The following is a 25,036-nucleotide window of genomic DNA, read 5'->3' on the forward strand; positions in this document are numbered from 1 at the left end:
TTATTTACAGACTTGCATTTTTCTGCATATCTGGGGAGTCTCCCAAGTATGGAGAGAGACAGACAGACAAACCAACCCTTGGGTGTTTGTAGTGTTGTCAACCTCCAGATGGTAGCTGCAGTTCTCCCACTGTTAAAACTGACAGAGATCAGTTCAGCTGGCAAAAATGGCCACTATGGCATTAGACCTCAGTGAAGTCCCTCCTTTCCCCAAAACCTGCCCTCCTTAGGTTCCACACCCTAAATCTCCTGATATTGTTTTTACAGCTGTGAACTATGTTTGTAAAGGTTTTCATACTTCTCTCAGTTGCTCTATGAATTGTGTTAAATTGTGATCTTCAGTTATACAATGTAGAGAAATAGATCTCCCTTTATATGGTTTTGGCATGGTTAGGCATTTTCCTCTCTGTGGACCAAGATCTAAGATCAGATTAGTTATGCTCAATCCCTTACCCTATGTAATTCTGAAAATCAAAAAGTCTAAATATAGTTTCTTTTTTTTTTCTAGGCTAAGAAATCCTTGAAATTCAGTGTTTTTGCCAAGATTTACAGGAGCTACAATGATTCTGGCCCTGATCATTTTACTACAACTATACCAGCATAGAAAGACTTAATCGTTGTTTTTTGTTTTTTAAGGTTAGGCTTGTAAGATGCATTCTGGCATTAAAAACATAATACAACCTACAGCATGTAACCTTTGTGACAACAGAGGCAGGGGCAATCATATAGGTATAGGTTTAAATAATACCAAAACAATCTAAGGGCAGGTATCCTTTAGACCTGAGCAACAAAACCACAGATAAAAATTCTGCAACCTGCTCAGCAATTTCCGAGAACTTATCATCTAGCAATAGGGTAAATAACCTTATCATCTGATACATTGACAGAAAGAAAGAGAGAAAGAGTCAAACAATGTGATGTTGAGTGTAGCTGCTACAACGTAATATAATATGGTGGAGTTAGTGTTAATTCATTTGTTACGGGGGGTGGAGTACCATTTTTAACATACCACCTATGACAGACAAAGATTAGACACCATTAAATATAAAGAATCCTGTACTAACCTGTGTTTATTGGATCATGACTTCAAGTACCACTCAGCCTTGTTTCTGTCTCCGTGTCTGATATGAGAATGAGAGAGAGTTGAAAGAATCCACAAAAAATGACCTCACAATGGTATTTAGAACTGTAGCTTACAATGTCAGTTTTGTTTCCATGGTCCTATGTTCTCACATTTTATCTTTCAGAAGTGTGATTGTGTTGCTCAAGGAGAAAATGTGTCACATAAATGATTAATAAATATAGACTTTGTATCAAAAAGGTACAAGAAAGATAATATGTGCTTTATAAGAGATGCAATTGAATTTGTGAATAAGAAAAAAGAAAGCATGAGACATTTTTTTAACTATAATGCTAATGAATGTTTTTACTGATATAATATTAAGTACACTGTAAGCTGCCCAGAGCCCACTGGCAGGGAAGGGCAGCCTATAAACTAAATAATGAAAATAATATTTTAATAACTAGAAAACTATCAGAAGCCATTTTTAACAAAAAAGATACATGCCATGGCTGTCCCTTATTGCCTCAATTATCTACCCCAGTGACAGAGATTTAACTACAAAGCTTAGAAAAGACAGGAGGATGAAGGGAATAAAAGTGGGTGACATAGAATTTAAAATAAAAAGTTAAGTAGATAACATGGTTTTAAGAGTTTTAGATGCACAAAAATCATTACAGTATGTAATGGAACATACTGAAGAATTTGGATCCCTTTTAGGATATAAAATTAACAGGAAAAAGACAAAAAAAGATAACAAAACTATTAATGCAACAACAAGAAGATATAAGGAGTACAGAATGTATAATAGACATCAGGCCTATTAAATATTTGGGGATAAATGTGACTGGACAAAAGTCATATTTTCAAAAATAGTTATCAGAAGACCTGTTAATTGATACTAGTAGAATTATCCAGATGGAAAAAACTAAATTTTCATGGCTGGGTAGAATTTCAACAATCAAAATGAATGTATTGCCAAATGTTTTTTATTCCAAATGCTACCTATACATATAGAAGAAAGAATATAGAAAAAGATGGATAAATTTATTTGGCATGGCAAGAAAGCACAAATAAGTTTTAAAATACTTCAAAGTGAAAAAAGGAGGGTTAGCAGTTCCAAATATAGAATTATATTACCAAACAGCAGGTTTGGTCTGGATTGTGGACTGGATTAAAATGGGGCGGGGGGGGGGGGAGAATGGAAATGGCCTCAACTGTTTAAAACCTGGATACAAAAGTATTTTCCCCCTGAGTATTTCCCACTTCTTTAAAATGGGGTGACACAGTTTAAAATGATCTGAAAATATACATGTTTCTGTAAACTGAGTAACTGAACTATGCCTTCCATTTTTGAAAACCTGCGTTATACCGTTTAAAGGTTTCTTTCAGTTCCCATATTTGACAGAGAGCTGGTGATAGAATTTTACCAGTGGGTTATTGTTGTTAACCTATTCTAAGAAAATATAAAACAGAAGAACATGAGTCAGAGCTTACTTCTGCATGTGTATATTGGAAGGAAAGTTCTAACTCACAAAAGCACAAAAATTGTGTTAGTCTTTAAAGTGCCAATACTGAATTTGTATCCTTGGATGTAAGATAGTGGCTGGAATTTAGGCACACTTAACTGGGAGTGAACCCCATAGAATTCAGTTGGACTTCCTTCTACGTAGGAGTGCATTGTAAAGCTGTAATCGCATCCACATTTTAGAACCTAGGGAACCCCTCAACTAATATGCTTGGGAAAGTATAAGCTGTGCAGAATGGGAGTTTGGGGATAAAAGTATATTGGCTTACATAAGAGGATTTGGAAAGGGATCTGTAGACCTTTTAGCAGTGACCTCACAATGACATATGAAATTGCAGTTTGCTATGTCAGGCTTGTTTTTATGCTTGTGTACTCTCCCATCACAGGCTCCTATCACAGGCTTTCAGAAATGTAGCTTGCAAATAACTACAGATAACATTTGTAGCAGGTCCATTATTAACTCTGTGGGCTGACAGTAATCTTGAATTTCAGCATGTTTCTAATGCATTACAAATATAAGGCAAAGATGTGTATTCAATTATTAATATATAATATTTAGTTTATCTTGTCAGCATCTATAAAATGATACATTTATAGTAACTGTATATAACAATAAAACTCTGAGACAGAAACTGTTAAGGAATTAATTTAATTACTAGATGTAGCATCTTGTAATTTATGAAGAACTGCATTAATATGTGATACTTTCCCCACAAATAAGTATTAGATTCATAATGAATATTACAAATAAACAGATCCACATAGAAGCATCAAGAACACATAAATCTTTCTGTAAAAGTATGCAAAAGAATACATTATAAACATGTGAATTTGTGTGTATACAAAGCACCATGGTTTACAAAAGTAAATGACAAGATACATTATTGGAATATTACTATGATAATTGATTGTAATCCCCAGAATAGCTGCTACAGTAAAGCCCCTCACAGTGCAATTGAAGCAGAATTACACTCTTCAAAGGCTGAAGTCAGATGGATGCAGTCCCACTTAGGATGACACTATCAGTACCCCCATATCCATGTTTTAAGCACATACACACATGCCTAGACAGAGCCCACAACTACAGTCCTCTAACCAGGTGATTAGGCTCAGCAGAACTTTGGGATAAAGAAAGGAACTGGCCAACTTCAGAAACTTTTTTTGGTGCAGTAGATTCGTGGAAGTCATCAGGCTACTGATATAGTGTTTGTTCTTCCTTTGGATAAAGCAGTGGTCCCTAACCCCCAGTCCGGGAACCGGGACCGGTCCGGGGATCAGTCGGTACTGGGCCGCGGTTCCTCCTCATCCTCCTCCCTGGATTCTGCCTTGGGGGCTGCCCTGCTACTCTGCCACCGGCTCATCTTTGGTGCTCTCCAGTGGCCACCATGGCTGGGGCTTCCCCTCAGCGTGGCACTGCGCAGCTGCTGCTGGCAGCACCCCCCAGTGGGCGGCGGGAAGTCAGGGGCGCCAACAGGAAAGCAAGTGGAGCAGGGTCTCAAGCGGTGGTGACGTCCCTCGGCAAAAGACTACCCCCCCTTGGGCCTCAGTAAAAAGGTTGGGGACCACTGGGATAAAGCATCTTGAAGAAGGCCTCACCTGTGTGAGGGCAAGTTCATTTGCTGTCATTTGCAAGTCTGCAAAGGTGGGAGAAAGGAAATCTACCTCACTGGGTATCTTCTTCTTCCATGTATTTCACAGCTCTAGCTGTTCCTGCAGAGATTCAGAATACTCTCAAATTGTATGTTACATTGTGCAAAAAAGGCTACCCCTGCTGTGTGTTCTTTTTAATAAAAAGACTGGACCATCATCCCTAATGGGCATTGACACCTGATAACAGTAACAAGTTGTCTTTTCCTGTGTGTTCTTTTCCTGATAAAGCGATTGTGATGAGCCAGGATCTCAGCTAAGCAGTCTAAGTAAGCAGGGATTTTGATCACAGTAAATGTTAAATGTGAAGCAAATCCATTCAGGTAAGGGACTCCATGGTGGGACAATGATGTTTTCAACTTTGATTAGTTACCATTTTCTTGGTTTTTGACAGGATGTTTGACATAGCAGAAACCCGCTGTGAGTCCGTGATCTCATACATCTGAAACTGACAAAAAATTAGGCCTTCAATGGGATGACACTTCCTTCCAACATCTTTACCACTGCAGCTGAGACAAAAGACTAAATGTTCTGAACTAGGGTGGACAGCCTGCATGCATTCCTGGTTACCTGCACTTGTTTCTGATGATGAAATTTCAATGGAACAAAAGGTTTCCTGTTTTGGCATGCAGTAGGCATTTCTCAAGATAGCTGACCTTGGGTAAGATATTTAAACATATTGCCTATTTTTCTCCCCCTTCGAAACATATTGGTATCTATATGGACTTAATGGCCTTTCCTCACCTATCGTGTGGCTTCTTGAACTCTGATAGGATTCATTCTTCTTTCTCTCACACGTATGTTCATGTTAAACATACTCAGCCACATAATTAGGCACTTACAGTATAAGATTTCTTTCCACCTACCACACTACTCTCAAGAATCTAGTGGACTTCTGTCTTGTTCATATGATCTCAAACCTCCTAGTATCATTTCCTTACTACATTGACTTTCTTTAGAATTTGTTTTAAGGACTGCCTAGAATCTGTTTTAGCACTATTTTATTCTGTTACCACTTTTAAACCTATTTACATTTTAAATGATTTTATTTAATATTATTATTTTGTATTCTGATTTTATAAGCACCTTGAGCATTTTTATGTAAAGTGTGACCTGTACGTATGTTAAGTAAATACATTTGCTATCAAGCCTCCATGCATCTGCCAGATGCTGTCCAAAGAAGCAGAAGTGTGTGCTACTGAGATATTACTATGAATGGAACCCCACCTCTATTTGCCACCATAGCAAACGTGATTCTCCTGACTATGGAAATCAAGATTATTTAGGGATAAAGTTGATCTTACTTCTATAAGATATAAGATCATGCCCCCCCTTCTTCTTTTTGTAATCTGTAACCCCCAGGCCAACATCACTTAGGGACATCTATTGAATATTACAACCATGAACAGAAAAGTTGAGGTACTTGGGGGGAGGGGGCTGAGTAGGGTATAAATTGTTGTCACCATCATCTGGATTAGTTAGACCGCCAAAAATGGCAGTCTAAAAGTTTAATTAATAAAATAAATAAATTAATATTTTATATTTATATATATGGTCATGGCCTCAAGGGAGACATACTGGGAGAGGTAGTACTGTAATTACAACTGAGACCTTGTTTCAACTCATGCATGCCCAAAATGAATGTGACAGCAGGAAATCCATGATTAGGTCTCCCACATAAAAAAAAGAAAGGTTAAAAGCAGGTTTGAGGGGATACCCTTTCTATTCACACCATCATACATATTCTCTTCCAGAAACTATCTGTCTGTCTTGTGGTCAAAAAGGAGTTAAGCACCAAACATATACCTGTATGTTTTCCCCTTCATGACAACTAGTTGAGGGCATGATTTAGACTAGAAAAATGATGAGGGGGGGGGGAGGATTAAACCACCCTTCTCTCAGTTGGCCCCAGTTGGATTTCCAATTCATCTGCTATTTCTACCTTTGAAAAAATTAAGTTTCAGTCATAGATCTCCCCTCTGTTTCATCTAGTCTGGCTTTCATGTCAGTTGCAGTCTGCTATGAGACACTTTGTCTCCCTCATGCCATCAAGATAAACAATGATTTATGGGAACCTTCTACTTCTTGGCAGCATCTTGATGCTTACTGATAGCAAGCACACTCAAGAAAACAGGCCGTTGAAGGGCTATATGAAACTTCTAAGAATTCAGCATCCTGGCATCACACTCAGGACAAGGAAGAGGTCAGGGGGAAGTTTGATAGTTTCTGTAACTTGAAGACTAATCCACGTAGCCATTTGTTAATTGAGTTGCCCTAAGAGATATTTCCTTTCAGCCTTCAGTTTATAAAACGGTCTTGTGAAAACATTCTTCCCCTGCTGCACATGCTAAAATAGACAGGCACAATCTCCTGAAAACACGGTTATCCTTACCTCCTGGGTCATCTAATAACAGAGGGGACAGTCCTCTCCTCATAATCCTTTTAACTCTAAAATGGGTCTGTGACTCAATATGTTCCACTGAAGCCAGCTATAACAAAATGAACTTCAGAGAGAAAACATTGCACCAAAGAACGTGCAGGGTGCTTAACCTTTCTCCTCCAGTCCATTTTCCATTGACCAACCACAGGGTTCTAGGTCAATGTTTTCAAGGTAGACATGGATTCAGAACATGGCAGATATAAAAGCAACTGAGGGAAAAATTCAGGAGAGAAATGTTTGGCAGGGAGAAGGATTAATCTCCTCTTCCACTTCTCTGGTATGAGGTGCTTATTCCTGAATGCAAGGGAACATTTTAGGACTTCTCTACAAATTACCATTTTGTTGTATATGTTAGTGTGCTGTCAAGACTCTTCTGACTTATGGTTACCCTATGAATTAATGATGTCCAAAAGGTCCTATAGTTTGTCCTCACCCCCCCCCCAATGCCAGGACTGAGACATTATGGAAGCATCCAAAATGCATCTCAGAAACATAATAAAATAAGCTGCCTACAGCTCCTGAAGAAAAGCACAGCCAGTGTTTAACTGTAGCCTTGGGGAAAGGTAGCAAGTTGAGGCATGAAAGGGCTGTTAGTTTCAATCTGACTTCTAATTGTGTATGTTTTTCATTAACTCCCATTATCAATTAGACATGCCGTTAACTCTTCCCAGTAGCCTGGGGGACAGTTTCAATTACTTATCTTAAAAGGAAGCTAAGCCAAGTTCATTAAGACGGTAATGTTTTCGTTGCTTAAATTATAAAGTTTCATCAGGGAGGTATGTCCATTTTTCAAAATAGCTGTTTAAAAATATTTTCAATAATCTCTCCTCAATGTGAAATTTACATTATGTAAATACAATAATTGCAGTTTTAAGACTCAGTAATGAGTCTGTTGAAACACTATAAGGTGGTAATTCTACAGTATAGTTACCTGTGGACTCTTGTTGATTTCATATCATATGATGTCATGTAAAATGATTTTCATGTGCTCATAGTTTACCTACAAGTAGCTAATAAATAACCCTATTAACTGGTTGTTAATGGGTCATCTGAATCAATGGTTACTCTTGGTAGGCCCCAGGTCTCATTAATAGGCAAAAACTGAAGAGTTCAATGCAAGTCCAGTAGCTCCTTACAGCAGATATCTGATGAAAGGAGCTTTGACTATGTAAAATTCATACCCTAGAAATCTTGTTGGTCTCTCAGGAGCTTATGGACTTGAAACTAGCTCTTCTATTGTAGACAAATGGCCCCCTCTGAAACAGGCAAGAAATGTGTATTGGAATGCCATTGTATAACCTTCAAACCCTGTATTTATTAATGAATTACCTTATTAAGTAGCATATCAAAGAAGGCAGTGTCCCAGTAGGCTTTATCTTCAGCTGGGAGATGAAGTAAAGCTTTGAAACCATTATCTATCTGGTGGTGTGTTTTATATTCTGCTCCAGAAAAATGAAACTTCAGGAAATATTTAGGGTTGTTAGCAAAGCTCTCCACTTTAGGGTACAATGAATGCAGGTCTGCACCTTCTCCTTGGAACAGATTTTGTTCAGGATACAGGAAATGTGGAAGATGGTTATTTGCTAAACAGCAGAGCAAAATCACCAGAAGCCGATACACTGATCCTTCCAGATTCCCCCAGTCTTCAGGGGAAGCAAAAAAGTGAGTGGCCCAGAGCAACACCATCTAGGAGGAAAAAATAAATAGTTGTTAAAGACAATTCAGAGAAAAGGTTCAAATCAATAAGGGAAGTCAAAAAGTATTGCTACTAGAATTCCAGTTCATACATGCATGGGTTTATTCCCAACAAAATGTGTTTAAAGTCATGTCTGCAATCAGTGGGTGGCTGAAGACAAGTTCTCTTAGTAATACATTTATCTTAGTCTCATTAGGGTGCCTTTAAAAAAAGGCCAGGAAAGTAGCACCAAGGAATTTTTTCCCATCATGACAATACACTTACTCATTCTGCAATGGTAGAAAGGGCTGTATTATGGGGATTTCATTGGGAAACCGTACCCCATCCCCCTGCAGCCCTGATCTTGCCCCTTTAGACTTGCCCCTTCAGACTTCTTCCCAAAACTAAAAGAACATTTTAAAAGAACAGGATTTGAGTCTCTTGAGGATGCCAAAATTGGCTTTTTGGCTTAGTGTAAATCTAGAGGCATCGAATTCTTCAGAGAAGAGTTAGACAGATAGAAACACAACCTTCAAAAGTACGTAGACCTAGATAGAGGATATGCTGAGAAACAATAGCTTCACATTTTGATATTTTTTTGTTTAATAAAAGTTTCTATGATTTTGTAGCAATACTTTTTGACTTTCCCTCGTATCTTTCAAATATTTAATAAAGTCTAGTGTTGCTCATTAGAGCAGAATCTCTATGTTAGCTAGAGTTACCAGGTACCCTTGGCCACCAGTTGGGGATGAGGTTCAGGTTGCCAGATCCAGGTGAGAAAACTCCTGGAGATTGGGGATGGAGCCTGGGGAGGACAGGGACCTCTGCATAGCACAATGCCAGAGTCTACCCTCCAAAACATCAATTTTTGCTAGGGCACCTTAGCTTTATAATCTGGAAAGGAGCAATAATACTTAGGAATTCCTCTTGTGGATTAAAATCTGGTGAATTAACAGGAAACAATGAGTGAGAATAAATTTAAAGTTTTTACAGTGGAAAGAGGTAAGTAGTGGTGTATTACAATGCTTGTAGCTTCCACAAAAAGTGGAAGCTACAAGCATACATAGCTTCAAGAATGAATTGGATAAACATATAGAGTAGAGATCTATCTGTGGTTATCAGCGACACTGTATAGATGGAAAACCATGGCTGGAGCAGTGATGCTCTGTATTGTTGATGCTTGGAAGGCAACAGTGGGAGGGCTTCTGAAATTCTGGCCCCACTAGTGTACCTCCTGATGACACCTGGGGTTTGGCCACTGTGGGACACAGAGAGTTGGACTGAATGGGACACTGGTTTGATCCAACATGGCTTCTCTTATGTTCTTAAAGAAAGCGTTATTAATTTCAGTCTAATTGAGAGTAGAACTTGCCAACAAAGCAGAACCCAAAAAAGAAGTGTTTATTTCAAAATGGGCATTCTTCCTAGAATTTTGCAGCCAGCTAGAATAACAATGTGTAACAACTACAAAAGTCAAATACCTGCAAGCTTAATGGCAAACACCCAGATTCTGCAAAACATGCTCAGGTGTTCCATGTTATCTCTCTTGGACAGATGACAGATGAAGAATGTTTTAAAAACAGTAACCCAAACCAGCCAACCACTTAGGATCTCTTGAAGAAAACATGTTGAAACTTGCTGCTGTAAAAACGGCAAGTGTGAAGTTGCAACAATACTAGCAAAAATAGTCCCAAAAAGAGCCATATAAAGAGTGCCGGGAATCCAACACTGGTGCTTCAAAATAGCTTTCGTGAATAGTGGAGCCAGCTTCCTTGAGAAATCCAAAGTCTTCATAGTACATCAACCTGCCTATATTCTCTAATCAGAATATATGTATTTGTCTCTCCACCTTACATATCTTTTTCTGTTTAGGCAATTGTGCCCTTCCTTTCTGCTCCAAGAACACCCAAGATGGCTTACAGTAAAAATAGATAACAAGCTAAAGAAAGAGAAATATTTTTAAGAATAATAATAACAATAACAAATGTGATAAAAGCAATAAAGTTCAAATGTAGCAGGCCAACAGTGCTACATATGACCGTTTACGCGATGGGAACTTCATTGTCCAAGCTCTCGTGCAGGAACACAAATCGGGGGTGGATGAGGCACACCAGACCAAATGCTCCCCCATGTGGGTGCAGGAAGAGGTGGGGCAACCTGCCACAACTAAAACTCCAGCCTGCAGCTCGGCATGAAACCTCCAGTGTGTAAACAGTCTATGTGAAGTTAATCCAATCAATGAACTTAGGCTGGAAAAATTCTTTAAAAGATTGTTGCGTAAAAATAATACACCATTAAAAATAAACAATAAAAAATAACTGTAAAATAAATAACAGAACGGTTATCTCTAAAGTTTCTGGACCACTGAAGAACCTTCATCTTTTCTTTTCAGGGCATTTTACTTTTTGTATTTCTGGTATATTGAGAACTGAGCCAGCTAGACTGGCCTGGGACCTTCATATCTATGTCTCTGCCTATTCCACTCTTCCCCCAAAGACTGTCACATTGTAGCAAACAAAATCTGCTTAGGGTCCCTTGCCCCAAAGAAGTAAAATTGGCCTCACCCAGGGTCAGAGCCTTTTTGGCTCTGACCCTGGCCTGGTGGAATGCTCTGCCAAGTGAGATCAGGGCTCATGTCTTGAGATTTTTTTTTAGTATACTGAATGGTTTCTTCCTTTTAAAATTCTTCCCCTTTTTCTTTCTTTCCTCCAGGTTTGAAGAAACATATGCTTTCACCATGCGTAGTCCTATTGTGCACATTTTTTGATCCATATGAGGAATTACAAATGACTGTTAGATATATGAATGCATTAAAATAATCAGCTGATAAAGCATTTTTGCTTCATTACAGTCCATTCATATGTGTCACTGTGCAAAGAGTTGGCTATGGGCTGAAGACCCTGGTCCTGTTCTCTGTCTCTCTTACTTATATGGAACCACTGTGGTGTCCAAAGTGCTTGTCTAACTCTGCAGGAGATAGATCAGAGACAAAGAGGGATCAAGAATCCTCATGCAAAAATTTATGTGCGATTTGCAAATACAAGGGGCTTTTTGCACGGCTTCAAAATAGCACAATGGTTGCTAATTGAAAACGCTACTAATTTGCCTTAACGCACGACGTCGTAGACAATCTGCAACACTCCTGAAACCAATCAGCAAAAAGCGCTTCGTTGTAGCGCTTTTAGGGGAATCCCAAAAAGTGGATTCACCCTCCGGAAAGCGATACACTCCTGCAACCAATCTGCAACAGTAGCGAAAAAGACCTGTGCGTTCCCATTGTTGCAGTTTCTTCAAAGTCCCTCCTGAGCCTGTCCTCCAAACTTCCGGCGAAGCGATTGCCATTTTTTTCCCCCGAGCGAGTGGAGATCAACGCACCGGCGAGCCTCCGTTTAGCCAGTGAGGCTTCCCAGGCTGCAGTCCCTCCTCAGAGCTGTTTACAGTCACAAGAAGCCCGCAGAAGCCCGTTTGCTGATGTATTTTCCCTTTATTTTTCACACTGTTTCGGCTGAAAATCGCGCCCGTGAGGGGGGGGGGACGGGGGATTTTTTTTTCCACTCCGAGGCAGCGTGGCCACGATCAAATGACAGCTCAAACAGAGGCTTCCCGGCTTCAGTCCCTCCCCTTCAGTCACTAAGCACACACATTTCACACACACATTTCACACACACATTTCACACATTCCATTCAGCCGAAAATCGGGCCCGTGAGAGGGGGGGGGGATTTTTTTTTTTCACTCTGAGGCAGCGTGTTAACGATCAACCGATCAAACGACAGCTCAAACACCCCAGGCAGCTGGATGGGTCTCTCCGTTGCAACGAATCTACCCAGATTCGTTATAATGGGTCTGTTTTTTTTTTTTAAAAACCTTACTTAAAGGGAAAGGGGCTGTTTGGGAGCATGCTAACGGCTGCCCATTGGCTGCTTGACGGCCAGGGGCGGGACGAGCTTGGCAATAGCGCTTCCTTTCTAGCGATTTCTGCCGAGACGGAAGCCTGTGGGAAACGCTAAAAAACGCAACTGATTCCACTACAAAGGCAGGTATGCATAACGACGAATTCCACTATTTTAAATGGCGATTTTTCATTCCGCAAACAATTTGCAACAAAGATCCCCGTGCAAAAAGGCCCCAAGTGTAGGCTGCAGCAGCAAAATGCTGTTCCAGTGTTCCTAAAGTGTAGGAATGGGGTTTTATTTAGACAACACATGGATTGACTCATCCACACATCCTAGGTATATATGACACTTTTTGGCACATCACAACATAAGTAGTACAGAAAAACCTACCCTTAAGTGGTGAAAAGTAAGCCCTTTGTTCTTGCCTTCTTCTCTCCAGTACTCATGGTTGACTCGGTCAAGGATGCGGAGACTGTCCAGACAGTAACCTTTTAGGGTGCTCATAATCTGAAGAAGTCTCAAGATGGGTCTATTGGTAGAATATCTAACAAGAGACAGGTGTCATTAGAAGTGGAAATTATTTGCTTTCAGTTTCTTTCAGTACAGTATTTAATTTTGCACTGAAGTCATTTCAATTTACAAAGTCAGCCACATGACATTAAAATCAATTATCTCTCCATGCAGGGCTGGTTTATCCATGTAGCATATGTGGCATGTGCTACAGGCCTCATGCTTCCAGGAGCCCCACAAGGTGCCTTCCCCCATGGATCAGGGCTGCAGCCTCTCTCCTCCCTCCCCCCTCTTTTCCTCCTTAAGGACACTGGAAGGGACACCCCTTTCCACTGGATAATGCCTCTGCCCCCAGTCTGGCTCCTCATGCCACAACTGTACTCTGCTAGGGCCCCGCAAATTCATAAACCACTCCTGCCTGTATGTTAACATTCCAAGCCAGTTCCTTTTTGTGAAGATGGCGACATGGGTTGTATAGGGACTATGGAGATGGTAGTCACTTTTTCTTATTTGAAAGGAAGACCTACCTTATATGTGGAAGAAAAGCTACTTTTCTAGAGGTTAGACTGTAACTTTGTGTTGTGGCTTTTCAGTTACTTAGGTTTCAGATAGTTATCTCATAGTTAACTATGCTAAATTTTGTCCCCTGAGTCAGCTAATGATCACAAAGTGTATTTATTGCACTGGGAGAAAATATTTAATGTTCTAAGATGACATTCAAATTGTTAGGCAAGCACTTCTTTAAGGAATGGATATCTCTGTTTCTGAGGAGGACATTTCAGTGAGTATTCAGGGAAGAGCAAGCAGCGACGGAGTTATCATAGTGAAGATAAATGTAGCCAATGGATCTATTTTTATTGACATATGCAAAACTTCAGTTCTACTGGTCTGGCCACATTGCCTATACAAGTGCATAGCATTGTCCAGGCTACAATAGAATAGAATATTCAACTTCTCCGTATATTGGAAAGATGAAGAACGGCAATATCCTCAAAGGGCAGCTAAAAATCTTCCCAGTGGTTGATAATAACTAGATGATCTTATATTATATTTTCCCATTTTATGCTGCTTAGGCTTTGGGAGAAATTGGACCCATATTCTGTGAATGATGTGTCAAGTGGTTGGCCCTTATTTTGGGCCCTAACAGCACTGTTTTCCTGTAATTCTCAGTCCTGTGAAATTACCAGAACCTGGTTTTCAGTTCTATACCTCTCTGCACCAAAGTGGTAACATCTTGTACATGAGCAAAACACTGCAATTAAGAATTTAAAATAGCATCTAGTTTATTTTTATACAATGTACATAAATTGCTCTTTGATTCCCACCCTTCAGAAACTTGATGAAGAAATAATGAGGAAAGACTCATGTCTGAACAAGTTGCCAAGGTAAGTTATGAAATTACATTCTCTGGTAGATGAAAGTATCTCAAGCATTGTTTAGGATACTGCAGAGACCCTTGATACGGAATTAACTGCCCCAAGAGTTGTCATTTTACAGTATAGAATCTATCAAAGAATTACAGTAATATTCAATTACCTAAGCTAAACCCTTTTTCTACACCCAATACCTAAATACCTCTTGATGAATATGCATCCAGTTTGTTTATATCTCAAAAGGAAATATGGCATAGCCAGCATTTTATGGTAATGAATGAGTACAGGAGGAATCAGCATTTTCCTATAAGCAGAGAAATTATGCATTTTGGCAACCAGAACTCCAAACTGCAGCATTAAGAGCATTTTACAAGTAATGCAGTTTGGCCTGTAACAAAATTCTGCAGTGTTACATAGAGAGTAAGGTCCATTTTAAATTAAATGTGCATGATAATCAGTATTGCTTTTTTGTTCTGTTTACAAGTAAGAAAAATGCAAACATGGATTTTATTTCACTGCTGAAAGTGGCCTAGCTATGTATTAGCCCGGATGATGCTCACTTGCAATGCAAAATCCATATTTTAGCATTTCTGTAAATAATTCTGCTAGGCTAAGCTGGAAGGTGAACCAAAAATAGATTTCACTTATTGTGGGGTTGATTAAAATGTTAAATAAAGGCTTGGCAGAATATGGAGTGCTGAGTACATTGTTTAATGTTTCTGCAGCATTTTGCTTTCATTGCCCTCCCAATTTATTTATGATAGAATACTTTAAAATTACATCAAAAGATGAAGATTGGCGGAATCCATGAAATGTCTGTTTTCACTCAAAAAGAAACATACTTCCAACCCTCATGCCTGCCTCAGGTGTACGGAAACAGTTTGTGCTACAGGAGGATGGACAGTCAGTGTGCAGGGTTTTAGGATATCTGCTCTCCACAAACACTACCAGAAAAAAAAATCCCATTCTGAAGCCTGACAAGCCTGAGGGGACCCTGCAAGATAGCAGAAGCTTGACTATCAGATCTGGCAAGGAGGAGTGGCACAAAAGCCCTCAGAAGTATTTCCTCAAGAGAACAAGACAGCCTCACGTTTACCTCCAATGAAAGTAACTGGCAGGGATGTAGTCAGCCTCCTGAGTGACTTTCCACAAGCTGCCTTGTGGAAAGCCTCTTTCTTGCCAATTGTTGTTGAACTTCAGAGCATTCTGTTTCCTTCTCACTACAGGGACGATGTTGAAGCAGATCATTTTCCAGCCACTGGATATCAGCAATGGAAGTTGCATTGCATCTTCCTGTAGCCTCTCTGCACTGAGTTCACCTGAAGAAGAGCAAGAGAATGAACTAGATTTGCCAACCTCCAGATCAAGATCTCCCAGAATTCGGGCTTGTTCCTTCCAGAGATCAGTGCCCCTGGAGAGAATGGCTGCTTAGCTTTGGATGACGGACTCTATGGCATTCCATCCCACTCAGGTCCCTTCCCGCCACAACCCTGCCCTCCCCAAGTCCCACCCCCAAATCTCCAGGAATTTCCCAGTAGAATTTGGTAACCATACAAACACAGTCAGAGGAACAGATTTGGCTATCATCCCTCTCCTTGGGCTGCCTGATCTGTTCTTATTCCAGGTCTGGTCTCATTTCCTTTGGGAGTTAGCACAGGTATCAGAAATAGCAAATACTAATCAATAAATACCTCCAAACGAAATGAACAATTTGTACAGTATGTCTGGAAAAACCAGCATATGGGTCACTGCCACCATTTACAATTTGCTCAAGCTGCAGTTCAGCAAATGCTGCTTATAAAAATATCATATTGAAATCAATAAAACAAATTAATTGCAATGGAGGCTACAATTCTAAACACACTAAAGGATAAATATAGACTTTCACTGTATGCTCTTTTTATTGCTATCACTGGAATTTAAATGTGAATAACTTTTGCTGGATTGTGCCCCTACCAATATACCTGAAGGAAGCTTGTACATAATTCTTGTAAACTGCAGGACACAAAATATTGTCCCCTCTGTATTAAACTAGTGGAAAATTCTTATGATTTGTGTGCACAAACCCTATTACCAAAGTCATCATTTCTAGCACCCCAAATGACTGCTTGCCCTCAATTTGTGCTTTCCCAACTCTCTTTCATATATTCTGCATACACTCAACATCATACTACTGAAACCACAATTTGCACTTCTGAAGTAGTTGCTTCCTTATTATTATGCTATTTTAGCCACTTGATATCCCCCCCTCCATTCTTTATTGGTATTTTTGCATATTTCACACTAGGGACAGAATGAGCCATTGAAATACCCCAGGGCCAACCTGAGCCAAGCAGCATCAACAGGGATCGACTAAGCAGAACTGCAGGAGAAGGCAAGGGGTGAGCCTATATCTGCTGCATGGCCTAACTGGCACAACCATCACTGTTCAGCCTCAGCTTGGCTCACCCCTGGGCACTAGCGGTTCTCCAGGGGAGCGCTCCATGGGGAGCTTTTGTAAGGCAAAGGCCCTAGCCATTGCTGTTCAGCATTTTCCATTTGTTGAATAATTTGCTGACTACTCCATATCAAAAAATTCCTCCACCCAACAAAGAGCAGGGGATAAAATCAGGGAGTACACTTAAGATGGCCACATTGTTTCATGATACCATTTTGACCACAGTATTGCAGGTTCTGTTTAACTGATAGGTTGCTAGGAAATCCTGACCACATATTTATTTATTATTATGACAACTGCAAAGCTAGTCATTGTTCTTAAAAGCTGTTCCTTTGTGGACACAAGCTGTATGTATATTTGCTTTGGAAAATAGCTTTCTGGATAACTAGTATGTAGAATCCCTATGGTTTATTTAAGAACAACAAGGCGAGGTTTTCCAAAATGATAGGATGCAAACAGGTTCCAAATGTAGTTTGGCAGAACAGAATATAAACTGATGAGACAGACTTTGCCCATTTTATTTATTAGAACATTTTTATTCCACCCTTCATCTAAGGATAGTATACATGATTATTTCCTTCTCCTTAATGTCTGTTTGGTGCAATAGTTACAGCATTGTACAAGAATCTGGAAGAACATAAGAAGAGCCCTACTGGATCAAATCAGTGGTGCATCTAGAAGAAGAAGAAGAAGAAGAAGAAGAAGAAGAAGAAGAAGAAGAAGAGTTGGTTCTTATATGCCACTTTTCTCTACCCGAAGGAGGCTCAAAGCGGCTTACAGTCGCCTTCCCATTCCTCTCCCCACAACAGACACCCTGTGGGGTAGGTGAGGCTGAGAGGGCCCTGATATCACTGCCTGGTCAGAACAGTTTTATCAGTGCCGTGGCGAGCCCAAGGTCACCCAGCTGGCTGCATGTGGGGGAGTGCAGAATCGAACCTGGCATGCCAGATTAGAAGTCCGCACTCCTAACCACTACACCAAACTGGCTCTCTAGTCCAACATCCTGTCTCACACAGTGTCCAATCAGTTGCTCCAGAGGGCTAACAACAAGGCAAAGAGATCTGTCTAATTTCCTTTTAAGATCCAGGTTTGAATCCACATTCTGCTTTGGAAGCTGGCTGATGACCTTGGGACATTCACACACCCTCAGCCTAGTGTACAGCACTGGGTTGCTGGGAGAATAAAATGGAATGGAGGTGAAAGATGCAGGCTGCTTTGGATCCCCATTGGAGAAAAAGGCAAGATACAAATGAAGCAAATAAATAAAGCCCCTGTGCGACAGGTCAAGCTGAGAAAGACTGATCCAAGGTCACATAGTTCATTCCTCAGCAGAGTTTTGAACCCTGGTCTTCTTAGTCACTTCCTATGAGGAAATGGGGGTACTGAAAGTTTGCCAGCCTCCAAATGGTAACTGGAGATCTCCCACTATTAGAACTGAACTCCAGGCAACAGAGACCACCTGGAGCAAATGGCAACTTTGGAAGTTGGACTCTATTGAATTATACCCCACTGAACCCCCTCCCCAAGCCATACCCTCCTCAAGCTCTTTCTATCAAATCTCCAGGTATTTCCCAGCCCGTTGCTAGCAAACCTGGGGTGCTGTTAGAAAGATAAGTCTCCTAGGCATTGAATCATAGTGACTGAGCAACCAGTGCAAATCCTGTTCTCTAATTTTCATGCTCATTTTTAAAACCCCATTCAGCTTCTTGCAACAACTTGGTCATACTGTTTTCCCAAGGATCTCAACTCTGAAATTTTGCTTTTGAGCATCCTTTGCAGTGCAGTAAGAATAGCAGATGTGACCTATAGTTGGATTTTCCTCATTCAGATTGTATAGTTATTTTCAGTTCTTTTCTACAGAAGGAAATATTATTTGAAACCTACAGCGCAGAGAATGATACATTCTATGTGTAGAGCTCAAAGAGTAGTATGTTTTCCTAAAATCTAAGCTGAAGTCCAAATCAGTTGTTAAATGATTTTTGGCCTGCTTAACAGAAAATAATGCATAAGAACCAACACAAAAGTTGAACAAGCAATCCTAGTGGTTTGTTCTAGGTGTTTATTGCAAGCAGCAGCAACAAAACAACTAGCAAAATATCAAGTGAAATAATTTGTTTATACCTTGATTGCCGAAAAGGCACTTCAAGAAGAGTGGTGTAGCAACAAAAACTCTCTGAGCAGCAGCACCATCAAACCATTATAGAACAATCAAAACAAGTTATGAAGATCCAGTCTGAAAGTGGACCTCCAGGAAGGGTGCACAGGAAACTAAGGGCCAAACTAGGACTTTTTCCATAGGTGTGATCTGCCAGCACGTTCTCACAGACCGTTTATGCACTGGAGGTTTCATGCTGGGCTGCAGGCTGGAGTTTTAGTCATGGCAGGTTGCCCCACCTCTTCCTGCACCCACATGGGGAAGCATTTGGCCTGGTGCACCTCATCTGCCCTGATCTGTGCTCCTGACAGGGGGGTGGGGCAGTGAAGTTCCCAGTACATAAATGGTCACAGGCAGACTCCGAATTTGTGCCTGGCATTCTACATTTGTGGTTTTCTCCATCACCGGTCAGGCATGTGCTTTACATTTCCATTGGGAGAGTGGGTGGGCTTCCCACTCTCTATCTTCTATCCTGTTCTATTCTATCACACTTCTATCCTGCTTCCCTACTTTTTCTTTTGGTCTGAGCATGCACAATAATGAAATTGTACCCTAATGCAATCAAAATTAAGAAAATGCCTCCACCATTTTTTTGGTCATCCCCCACTTCAAGGGATGTTACCAGGGTCAGGGGGGCTGACACAAAAACAGGAGCCACAAAGGGGACCCAGGGCAAATATCCACCTGTGGCCAGGCACCGGAATGTGCCTCCTGCCTGCTGGACAATGATGCCACTGGGGCATGCGGGTGCCTGGGGCTCAGGTCAGGGCAGTGAAGGGCAGCATAGTGGTGCACCTTGTTCCTCTGCGCAGCTGCAGCCCATCACTCAGCCCAGGCAAGCAGGGGAAAAAGGTGAGCATGGGAGCAATAACGACCTTGCACTGTAATGCAATCAAAATAAAGAAAATTTTTAAAATACTCTCCATCCCTCAAGCACATCACTGAAGCACACAAATCACCTATGCAGGGTGGGGAGAGGGTTTCTTGCATTGATGTGCACTCAGTCACCATACTTGCAGGAAGACAAAGCATGTCAGCCGCCATTACACAAATGTTCTCCTATATGAAATTTACTCCATTGCACCTTAAATAATAAGGCGTCATTAGATGCTGGAGGGAGAAACAGGGGAGATGGGGGGATCAATGTTCAATTTTCTGGAGTGCCACTAGAAAGCCAGTGCTTTTGCTACTGCAGATTAGCACTGTAATGCAATCTTGTTCAAAAGAAAAAAATATGGAGGGGAGGGGGACTATTGGTCAAAGTTGATATGTCATCATTTGAAGTGGGAATTGGCGGAAGAAGCCAACTCTTGAGTTTCCTCATTGGATAAATGTGAATTCCCTCCCAAGGGACAGGGAGACATTCCATTTTAACAGCATTCACAAACCGCGCGACAAACAGGGAGTGCATTTGGACTTGCACATGGACAGCAATATTTTAGTATAAAATGTTTGTCATTCCATGGAACATTAAGGTGGCCGTTGCATCATTTTTAGCAGGTGCAGAAACAGTCTGGGAATAAGCCCAATTTCATACCAGTTTTTAAAAGAAAGTAGCTGTTTCATAAAGCCCTGATTTGGACAATGGGGCTACAGTGCAGAGGGGGAAAGGATGTAAATATCTGTCTCCATACAGTGTTGCTGATTAAATCATCTCCCTCATGTATTGGAGTGATAAGGCCCATCAGGAAGAAAAGTACAAAAAGTCCTCCGTTTCTTTGCCAGTCATTGTCCCCTTATGGGTCTGATAACAAATCAAGGCAGGGCAGTTGATTTGAATGAGCAAAACAGCATGGGGGAGTTCTCTCACATGATAGCCCTGACCTGAAGTGAGCTGTTGTACAGCTGCTATTCCCCATTTTAAAACTCCAGGAACATACAGTTATAGATCACATAGTATCATTTCTGGTGCGGCCCTCTGTGTGAGCATGTTCATCTGGCAAACGTTTATCTTCATGTAAGCTTTTATCCCAATAAATTTGGCCAAGAAGTAGGTGTGGCAGGAGCAATTGGGAAAGAGGCTGGGGATGTGTTCAGACTTTGACTTGTTTGTGAGCATTCCTTTTGTTGGCTGTGCTTGTGGTTTCTTTTCCTGCACCCTCCATTTCACAGCTTGCTGCCTTTTGATTTTATTCATCTTCTTCCAAGAACTCAAAGCAGTACGTGGTGTCAGGTCTGTGCCAGGGAGGGAATGAAACTGAGAACAAATTTTGTAGTCAGCCCAGAAAACCTTTCTTGGTAGCCCTTTTTAAAACTACAGCTGCACAATCTTATAACAGACATGTCTGAATGTGCTGCTTTTATTTCCGCACAACAGCCAAAACCCAGTGCTGAGATATGATCCTGGTATCAAGGGATAATTAAAAAATGCGGTGCCCAAGGCTGCCCTTCTGCATTGTGAGATCTGACTCAAGGGATCATACCCATGAGTCAACTGTTGGGATGATTTCCTGGTATGCTTTCCTTATTTGCCGTAGACATCAGGACTGAATTGCAATGAGGCAACAGAGGTGGTAGTATCAGCAAGCAATATATCAAAAACCAGCTAAAGTATTGGAGTTTCCTTTGGCTCAAAGGAAGTTTGTGTAAAGCTTTTCCTTCATATAAAAAGGCTTACCAACCTGTCAAGGCTAGCATCACAACAGCATAGTCTATTTCAAAGCAGAGGCGTTAGAGCAAAGGCCACTACAGAACAATACCTTATAAGCTTGGCCAGGGAGTTCAGAGGGTTTAAAGGATGCAGCTCTGCTGAGAGTTGCACTGTTGAACACTGTGGGGATCTCTACCCTATAAGAATGTGTACCATTTTAAACAATTAATTTCATTCCCTTTTTTTTAATGTGATTAGGTTTCATTCAAATAGCTTCATTCATTGGAGATAGATTTAGGCAGCCATGTTAGTCTGAAGCAAGCAGAACTTCTTGGAAGGGCATTCCAGAAGGTTGGGGCCAAGACTGAAAATGCCCTAGCCTTTGCTGATGACAGTCAGGCCTGTTTCAGGCCAGGAATCACCAGCAGGCTGGACCCCTGGGAACATAATGCTATCCTCAGGCTATATGGGAGGTACGATGGCCCCAGTCCATGTTTGGCCTTAAGGTCAAAACCAAAACCTTGAACAAACTCTGGTACTTCACTAGTAGCCAGTGCAGGCAGCAGAGCACTGGATGCATGTGTGCATGGCAAGGAGACCTGGTCAGAAATAGGTGAATGTTCTACAGTATTTATTTTATATATTTTCATTGTTTTGATACATGTTCTATTTAGAGCTTATTTATCTTACCTTGAATATTGACCAAAATGTATCTATACTTGAAATTAATTTTTATCCTGTCTTTTTAATACTAATTTTAATAATGTTGGAATTGTTTTTAGTAAGGGGTCTTTCTATTATTTGCATTAAATAGATTTTATAGATTCCCCCAACGAAGACAGAAAAGTGCAATGTGTAGGGAGGAACTTTGTACAATCAATCAATCATCCATCACTTGACACTATTTTTCCTTTTCATGTCACTGACAAATTGCTGGGTACGGCCCATTTTTTCTTCATCTTTTCAGCTTGCCATCATGTTGAATAACAACTTTGTTCCATTATCTCATTATTGACATTAGTCAAAAACAATCTGGCACATCAGCCCTACCCTGGTGTATATAGGATATGAGAATATTGGGGCCAGGATTTCAACCTGTTGCCTTTGGTTTTACTGGCAATTAATCAGGGAGTCATTCAGAGGTGATTTTACTGGAGTATCCATCCAGAGAGAGTTCCAGCAGTCTTCAAGATGTCCAGAATATTTCAGTGGAATTACCTAGCTTCTAGACCTCTAGTTTGATATTGCTCACACATCAGTCATGTTGTTCTTCACGTTATATAAACTGACAGCCTATCTTTGCCCATGATCAATCTATGGTTGCACAATAAATCAGCACTTGTTGCTCATTTGATCTGCATCATCCTTAAGTCTTCCCTCAGGGCGGTGTTTCTGTTGTAGTGCTATACATTTGCTGAGTATTCAAAAGTATAGTATTTTATTTGTAGCAAAATATATTTTGACTGCATGGTACACTCTTTGATATGATATAAATGTGATTATGCGGATATCACGGAGGACTGTTTTTTGTATGATGTAGTTAATGATAAGAGACACAAATTTTGAATTGAAATGTTTGCATAATCTTAATAAAATTAAAATCTGAGATACAGTAGGCACTAAAAGCACTCACCGCCCCATATTTTTTTTAACTAAAAGACATTTATACTGTAATGCATCCTTGTACATTAACAATAAGTATTATTATTAACAGCAATAGCAGCAACAACATGGCTGTCTCTTCAACCCATTTATTATAGCCAAAGAGGTTAGTGCACTATTGTCGTCTCACTGAATGAAGGCTAAAGTGCAGGTAGCGGATATTTTGACTTCACAGAAAGGAGCCCCACCCAGTCCTATGGTTCTTCCCTGTTATGAGTACTACCATTATGCACTCAATGTGTTTATTTAGCCTATACAATTTAAGTCAGCTGTGCTTGTAAAAATATCTCTCCAGCACAAACACATACAGCTCAGTCAAACAACAGCCACCTAAAAGCTCCTTTTAAGGAGTGGTCATGTAGACCTTGGTCTGAGTGATCCTCTGTATCAGACCTTCTTGTATACTCATTGCCAATTCTTCCTCCAGTCCCTCTTCTCCCCCTACCCCATGGGAAAGAGAGAGAAAGAGAGAGAGATTTCTTCTTAGGTTACCTGGTTTGATGAGGAACTGACGCCTACAATATACAATGGCAGCCACAATGAGGTCTTTCAGAAGTTGGAGGATCTTGCCTGGTACAATGTGTCCACTCAATTCAGTGCTGTCTACCATACTGAATACATCTTCTTTGGTCCACTTTTCTAGCTGACTTCCTTCCTTTGGTATCCCCAAGAAGCAAGAGGCTGGCATCTGGGAATTTCCATGGGTAATTTTCTCAGAGTCACTCTGGTCACTTGAGCACTCCTGTATGAGGAGAGCATCAGCATCCATGCACAAAGGAACCTCCATAGTGACTTCATCTTCAGTTGCACAAAGAGCAAATTCCAAGGCTTCCAGGTTTCTTGAATAATCCACTATGAACCGAGGGTCCATGACACTGACTCTTTCCAGTACAATGAGCAAAATGTTCTCTGCTTTCTGGAAACACTCTACTCTCTGGCCTTCACGGGCTTTAATCACTTGAAGATAGTTCTGCCACTGAGGAACCTTTGCCGCCATGACTAAAGGGTGGCAGAGAAGGAAGCCCTTCAGAAGGCTCCTTGACGCTGTACAGAATGTCTTTGAAGCAAACAGTGCATTGATGCAGCTGTATAGACACAGATCTGCCTGCAAATGGGAGGGGAATGGCAAGGCAAAGCAAGTCAGAACAGGGAGGAGCAGCATGTAGCGTGAAATTCCACTGAAGCATTAATAAACGTAATGTTTTCCTGTAACATACTTGACAGAGTGCCAAGCTATTTTAAAACAGTCATTGTCAAACTGGTATGTTCAGGTAAACCAACTGAGACATCTGGTTATCTCACTACCTATTCTGGTGCTATAAAACCATTCCACAGCTAACCTGAAAAACTGGGCTAACTGGTATACACACAGTTCATTGTGATTAAAGTGAGGCTAACCCAGGCCGGATGAAGAAATCATTCAATGAGCACGTGTGAGGAAAAACTTGCAAAGATTTTTAGCTTTGCCAGAACTGATGATTTACATCGCTGGTCAAATTAACTAATTCAAACCAATGGAGTGGAATACCTTCTATGAGTCCAATGGGAAGAGTAGAATAACTTTCACTAGGAAATCTAATAGTTGATGCCACTGGAGTCATATATGTATTGTCTTTACTTTGTTGTAAAGTGTGCAAGTTACTAGGTGAGTGGCTATTTTGCATCAGGGCATTCACGCATTATATTCTTGTGCTTTTGGTTTCTTGTGTCTTAAATGTAAGTACTAAATCCACATTGGCCAAAATTAAATGATTCCCTTCTGCTTTCTGTCCTAAATTAGCAAGACTCACATGTGCATTGAAAGATGCCTTATCTCCAACATGCATAAGATGGATGGTGAATGTAGGCAGTACACAGCCCACTAAAACGACAAATCTTGATCTTTGTTCCCATTTTTAAACCTTTATTTTGTTTCATGGCTTTTATCATATAGCTCTTCTTTGGTTATTGGTTATTTTCAGAGATATTCTGGCTTAGTATATATAATGCAATATTCTTGGGCTCAAAACAGTTCCATTCATGGCATCATATAATAGATCTCAATGGGATGACAGGTTCCTTCTCTG

General features: G+C 40.6%; 1 protein-coding gene and 1 long non-coding RNA gene across 3 annotated transcripts; one reads left to right on the forward strand and one right to left on the reverse strand.

Annotated features, from left to right (window-relative positions):
• Positions 1–576: 576 nt before the first annotated feature.
• On the forward strand, positions 577–12,130 carry LOC143843244 (uncharacterized). Its single transcript, XR_013233503.1, has 3 exons — positions 577–854; positions 4,629–4,895; positions 11,062–12,130. It is a non-coding gene; the product is annotated as an uncharacterized LOC143843244 (long non-coding RNA).
• Positions 3,221–24,070, reverse strand: MAB21L4 (mab-21 like 4). Of its 2 annotated transcripts, none has more exons than XM_077349010.1 (5): positions 23,463–24,070; positions 15,223–15,445; positions 12,634–12,787; positions 8,004–8,360; positions 3,221–4,676 (listed from the first exon to the last, which is right to left on the reverse strand). In XM_077349010.1, the coding sequence occupies exons 1-5, from the start codon at positions 23,965–23,967 to the stop codon at positions 4,590–4,592; spliced, it is 1,326 nt and encodes a 441-aa protein (XP_077205125.1). In that variant the 5' UTR covers positions 23,968–24,070; the 3' UTR covers positions 3,221–4,589. The 2 variants fall into 2 exon arrangements, with proteins under 2 accessions (XP_077205125.1, XP_077205124.1); XM_077349009.1 differs by having other exon boundaries at positions 3,221–4,682.
• Positions 24,071–25,036: the final 966 nt, after the last annotated feature.

Source organism: Paroedura picta, chromosome 8 (assembly GCF_049243985.1).
Source record: "Paroedura picta isolate Pp20150507F chromosome 8, Ppicta_v3.0, whole genome shotgun sequence".
NCBI classification, from domain to species: Eukaryota; Metazoa; Chordata; class Lepidosauria; order Squamata; family Gekkonidae; genus Paroedura; species Paroedura picta.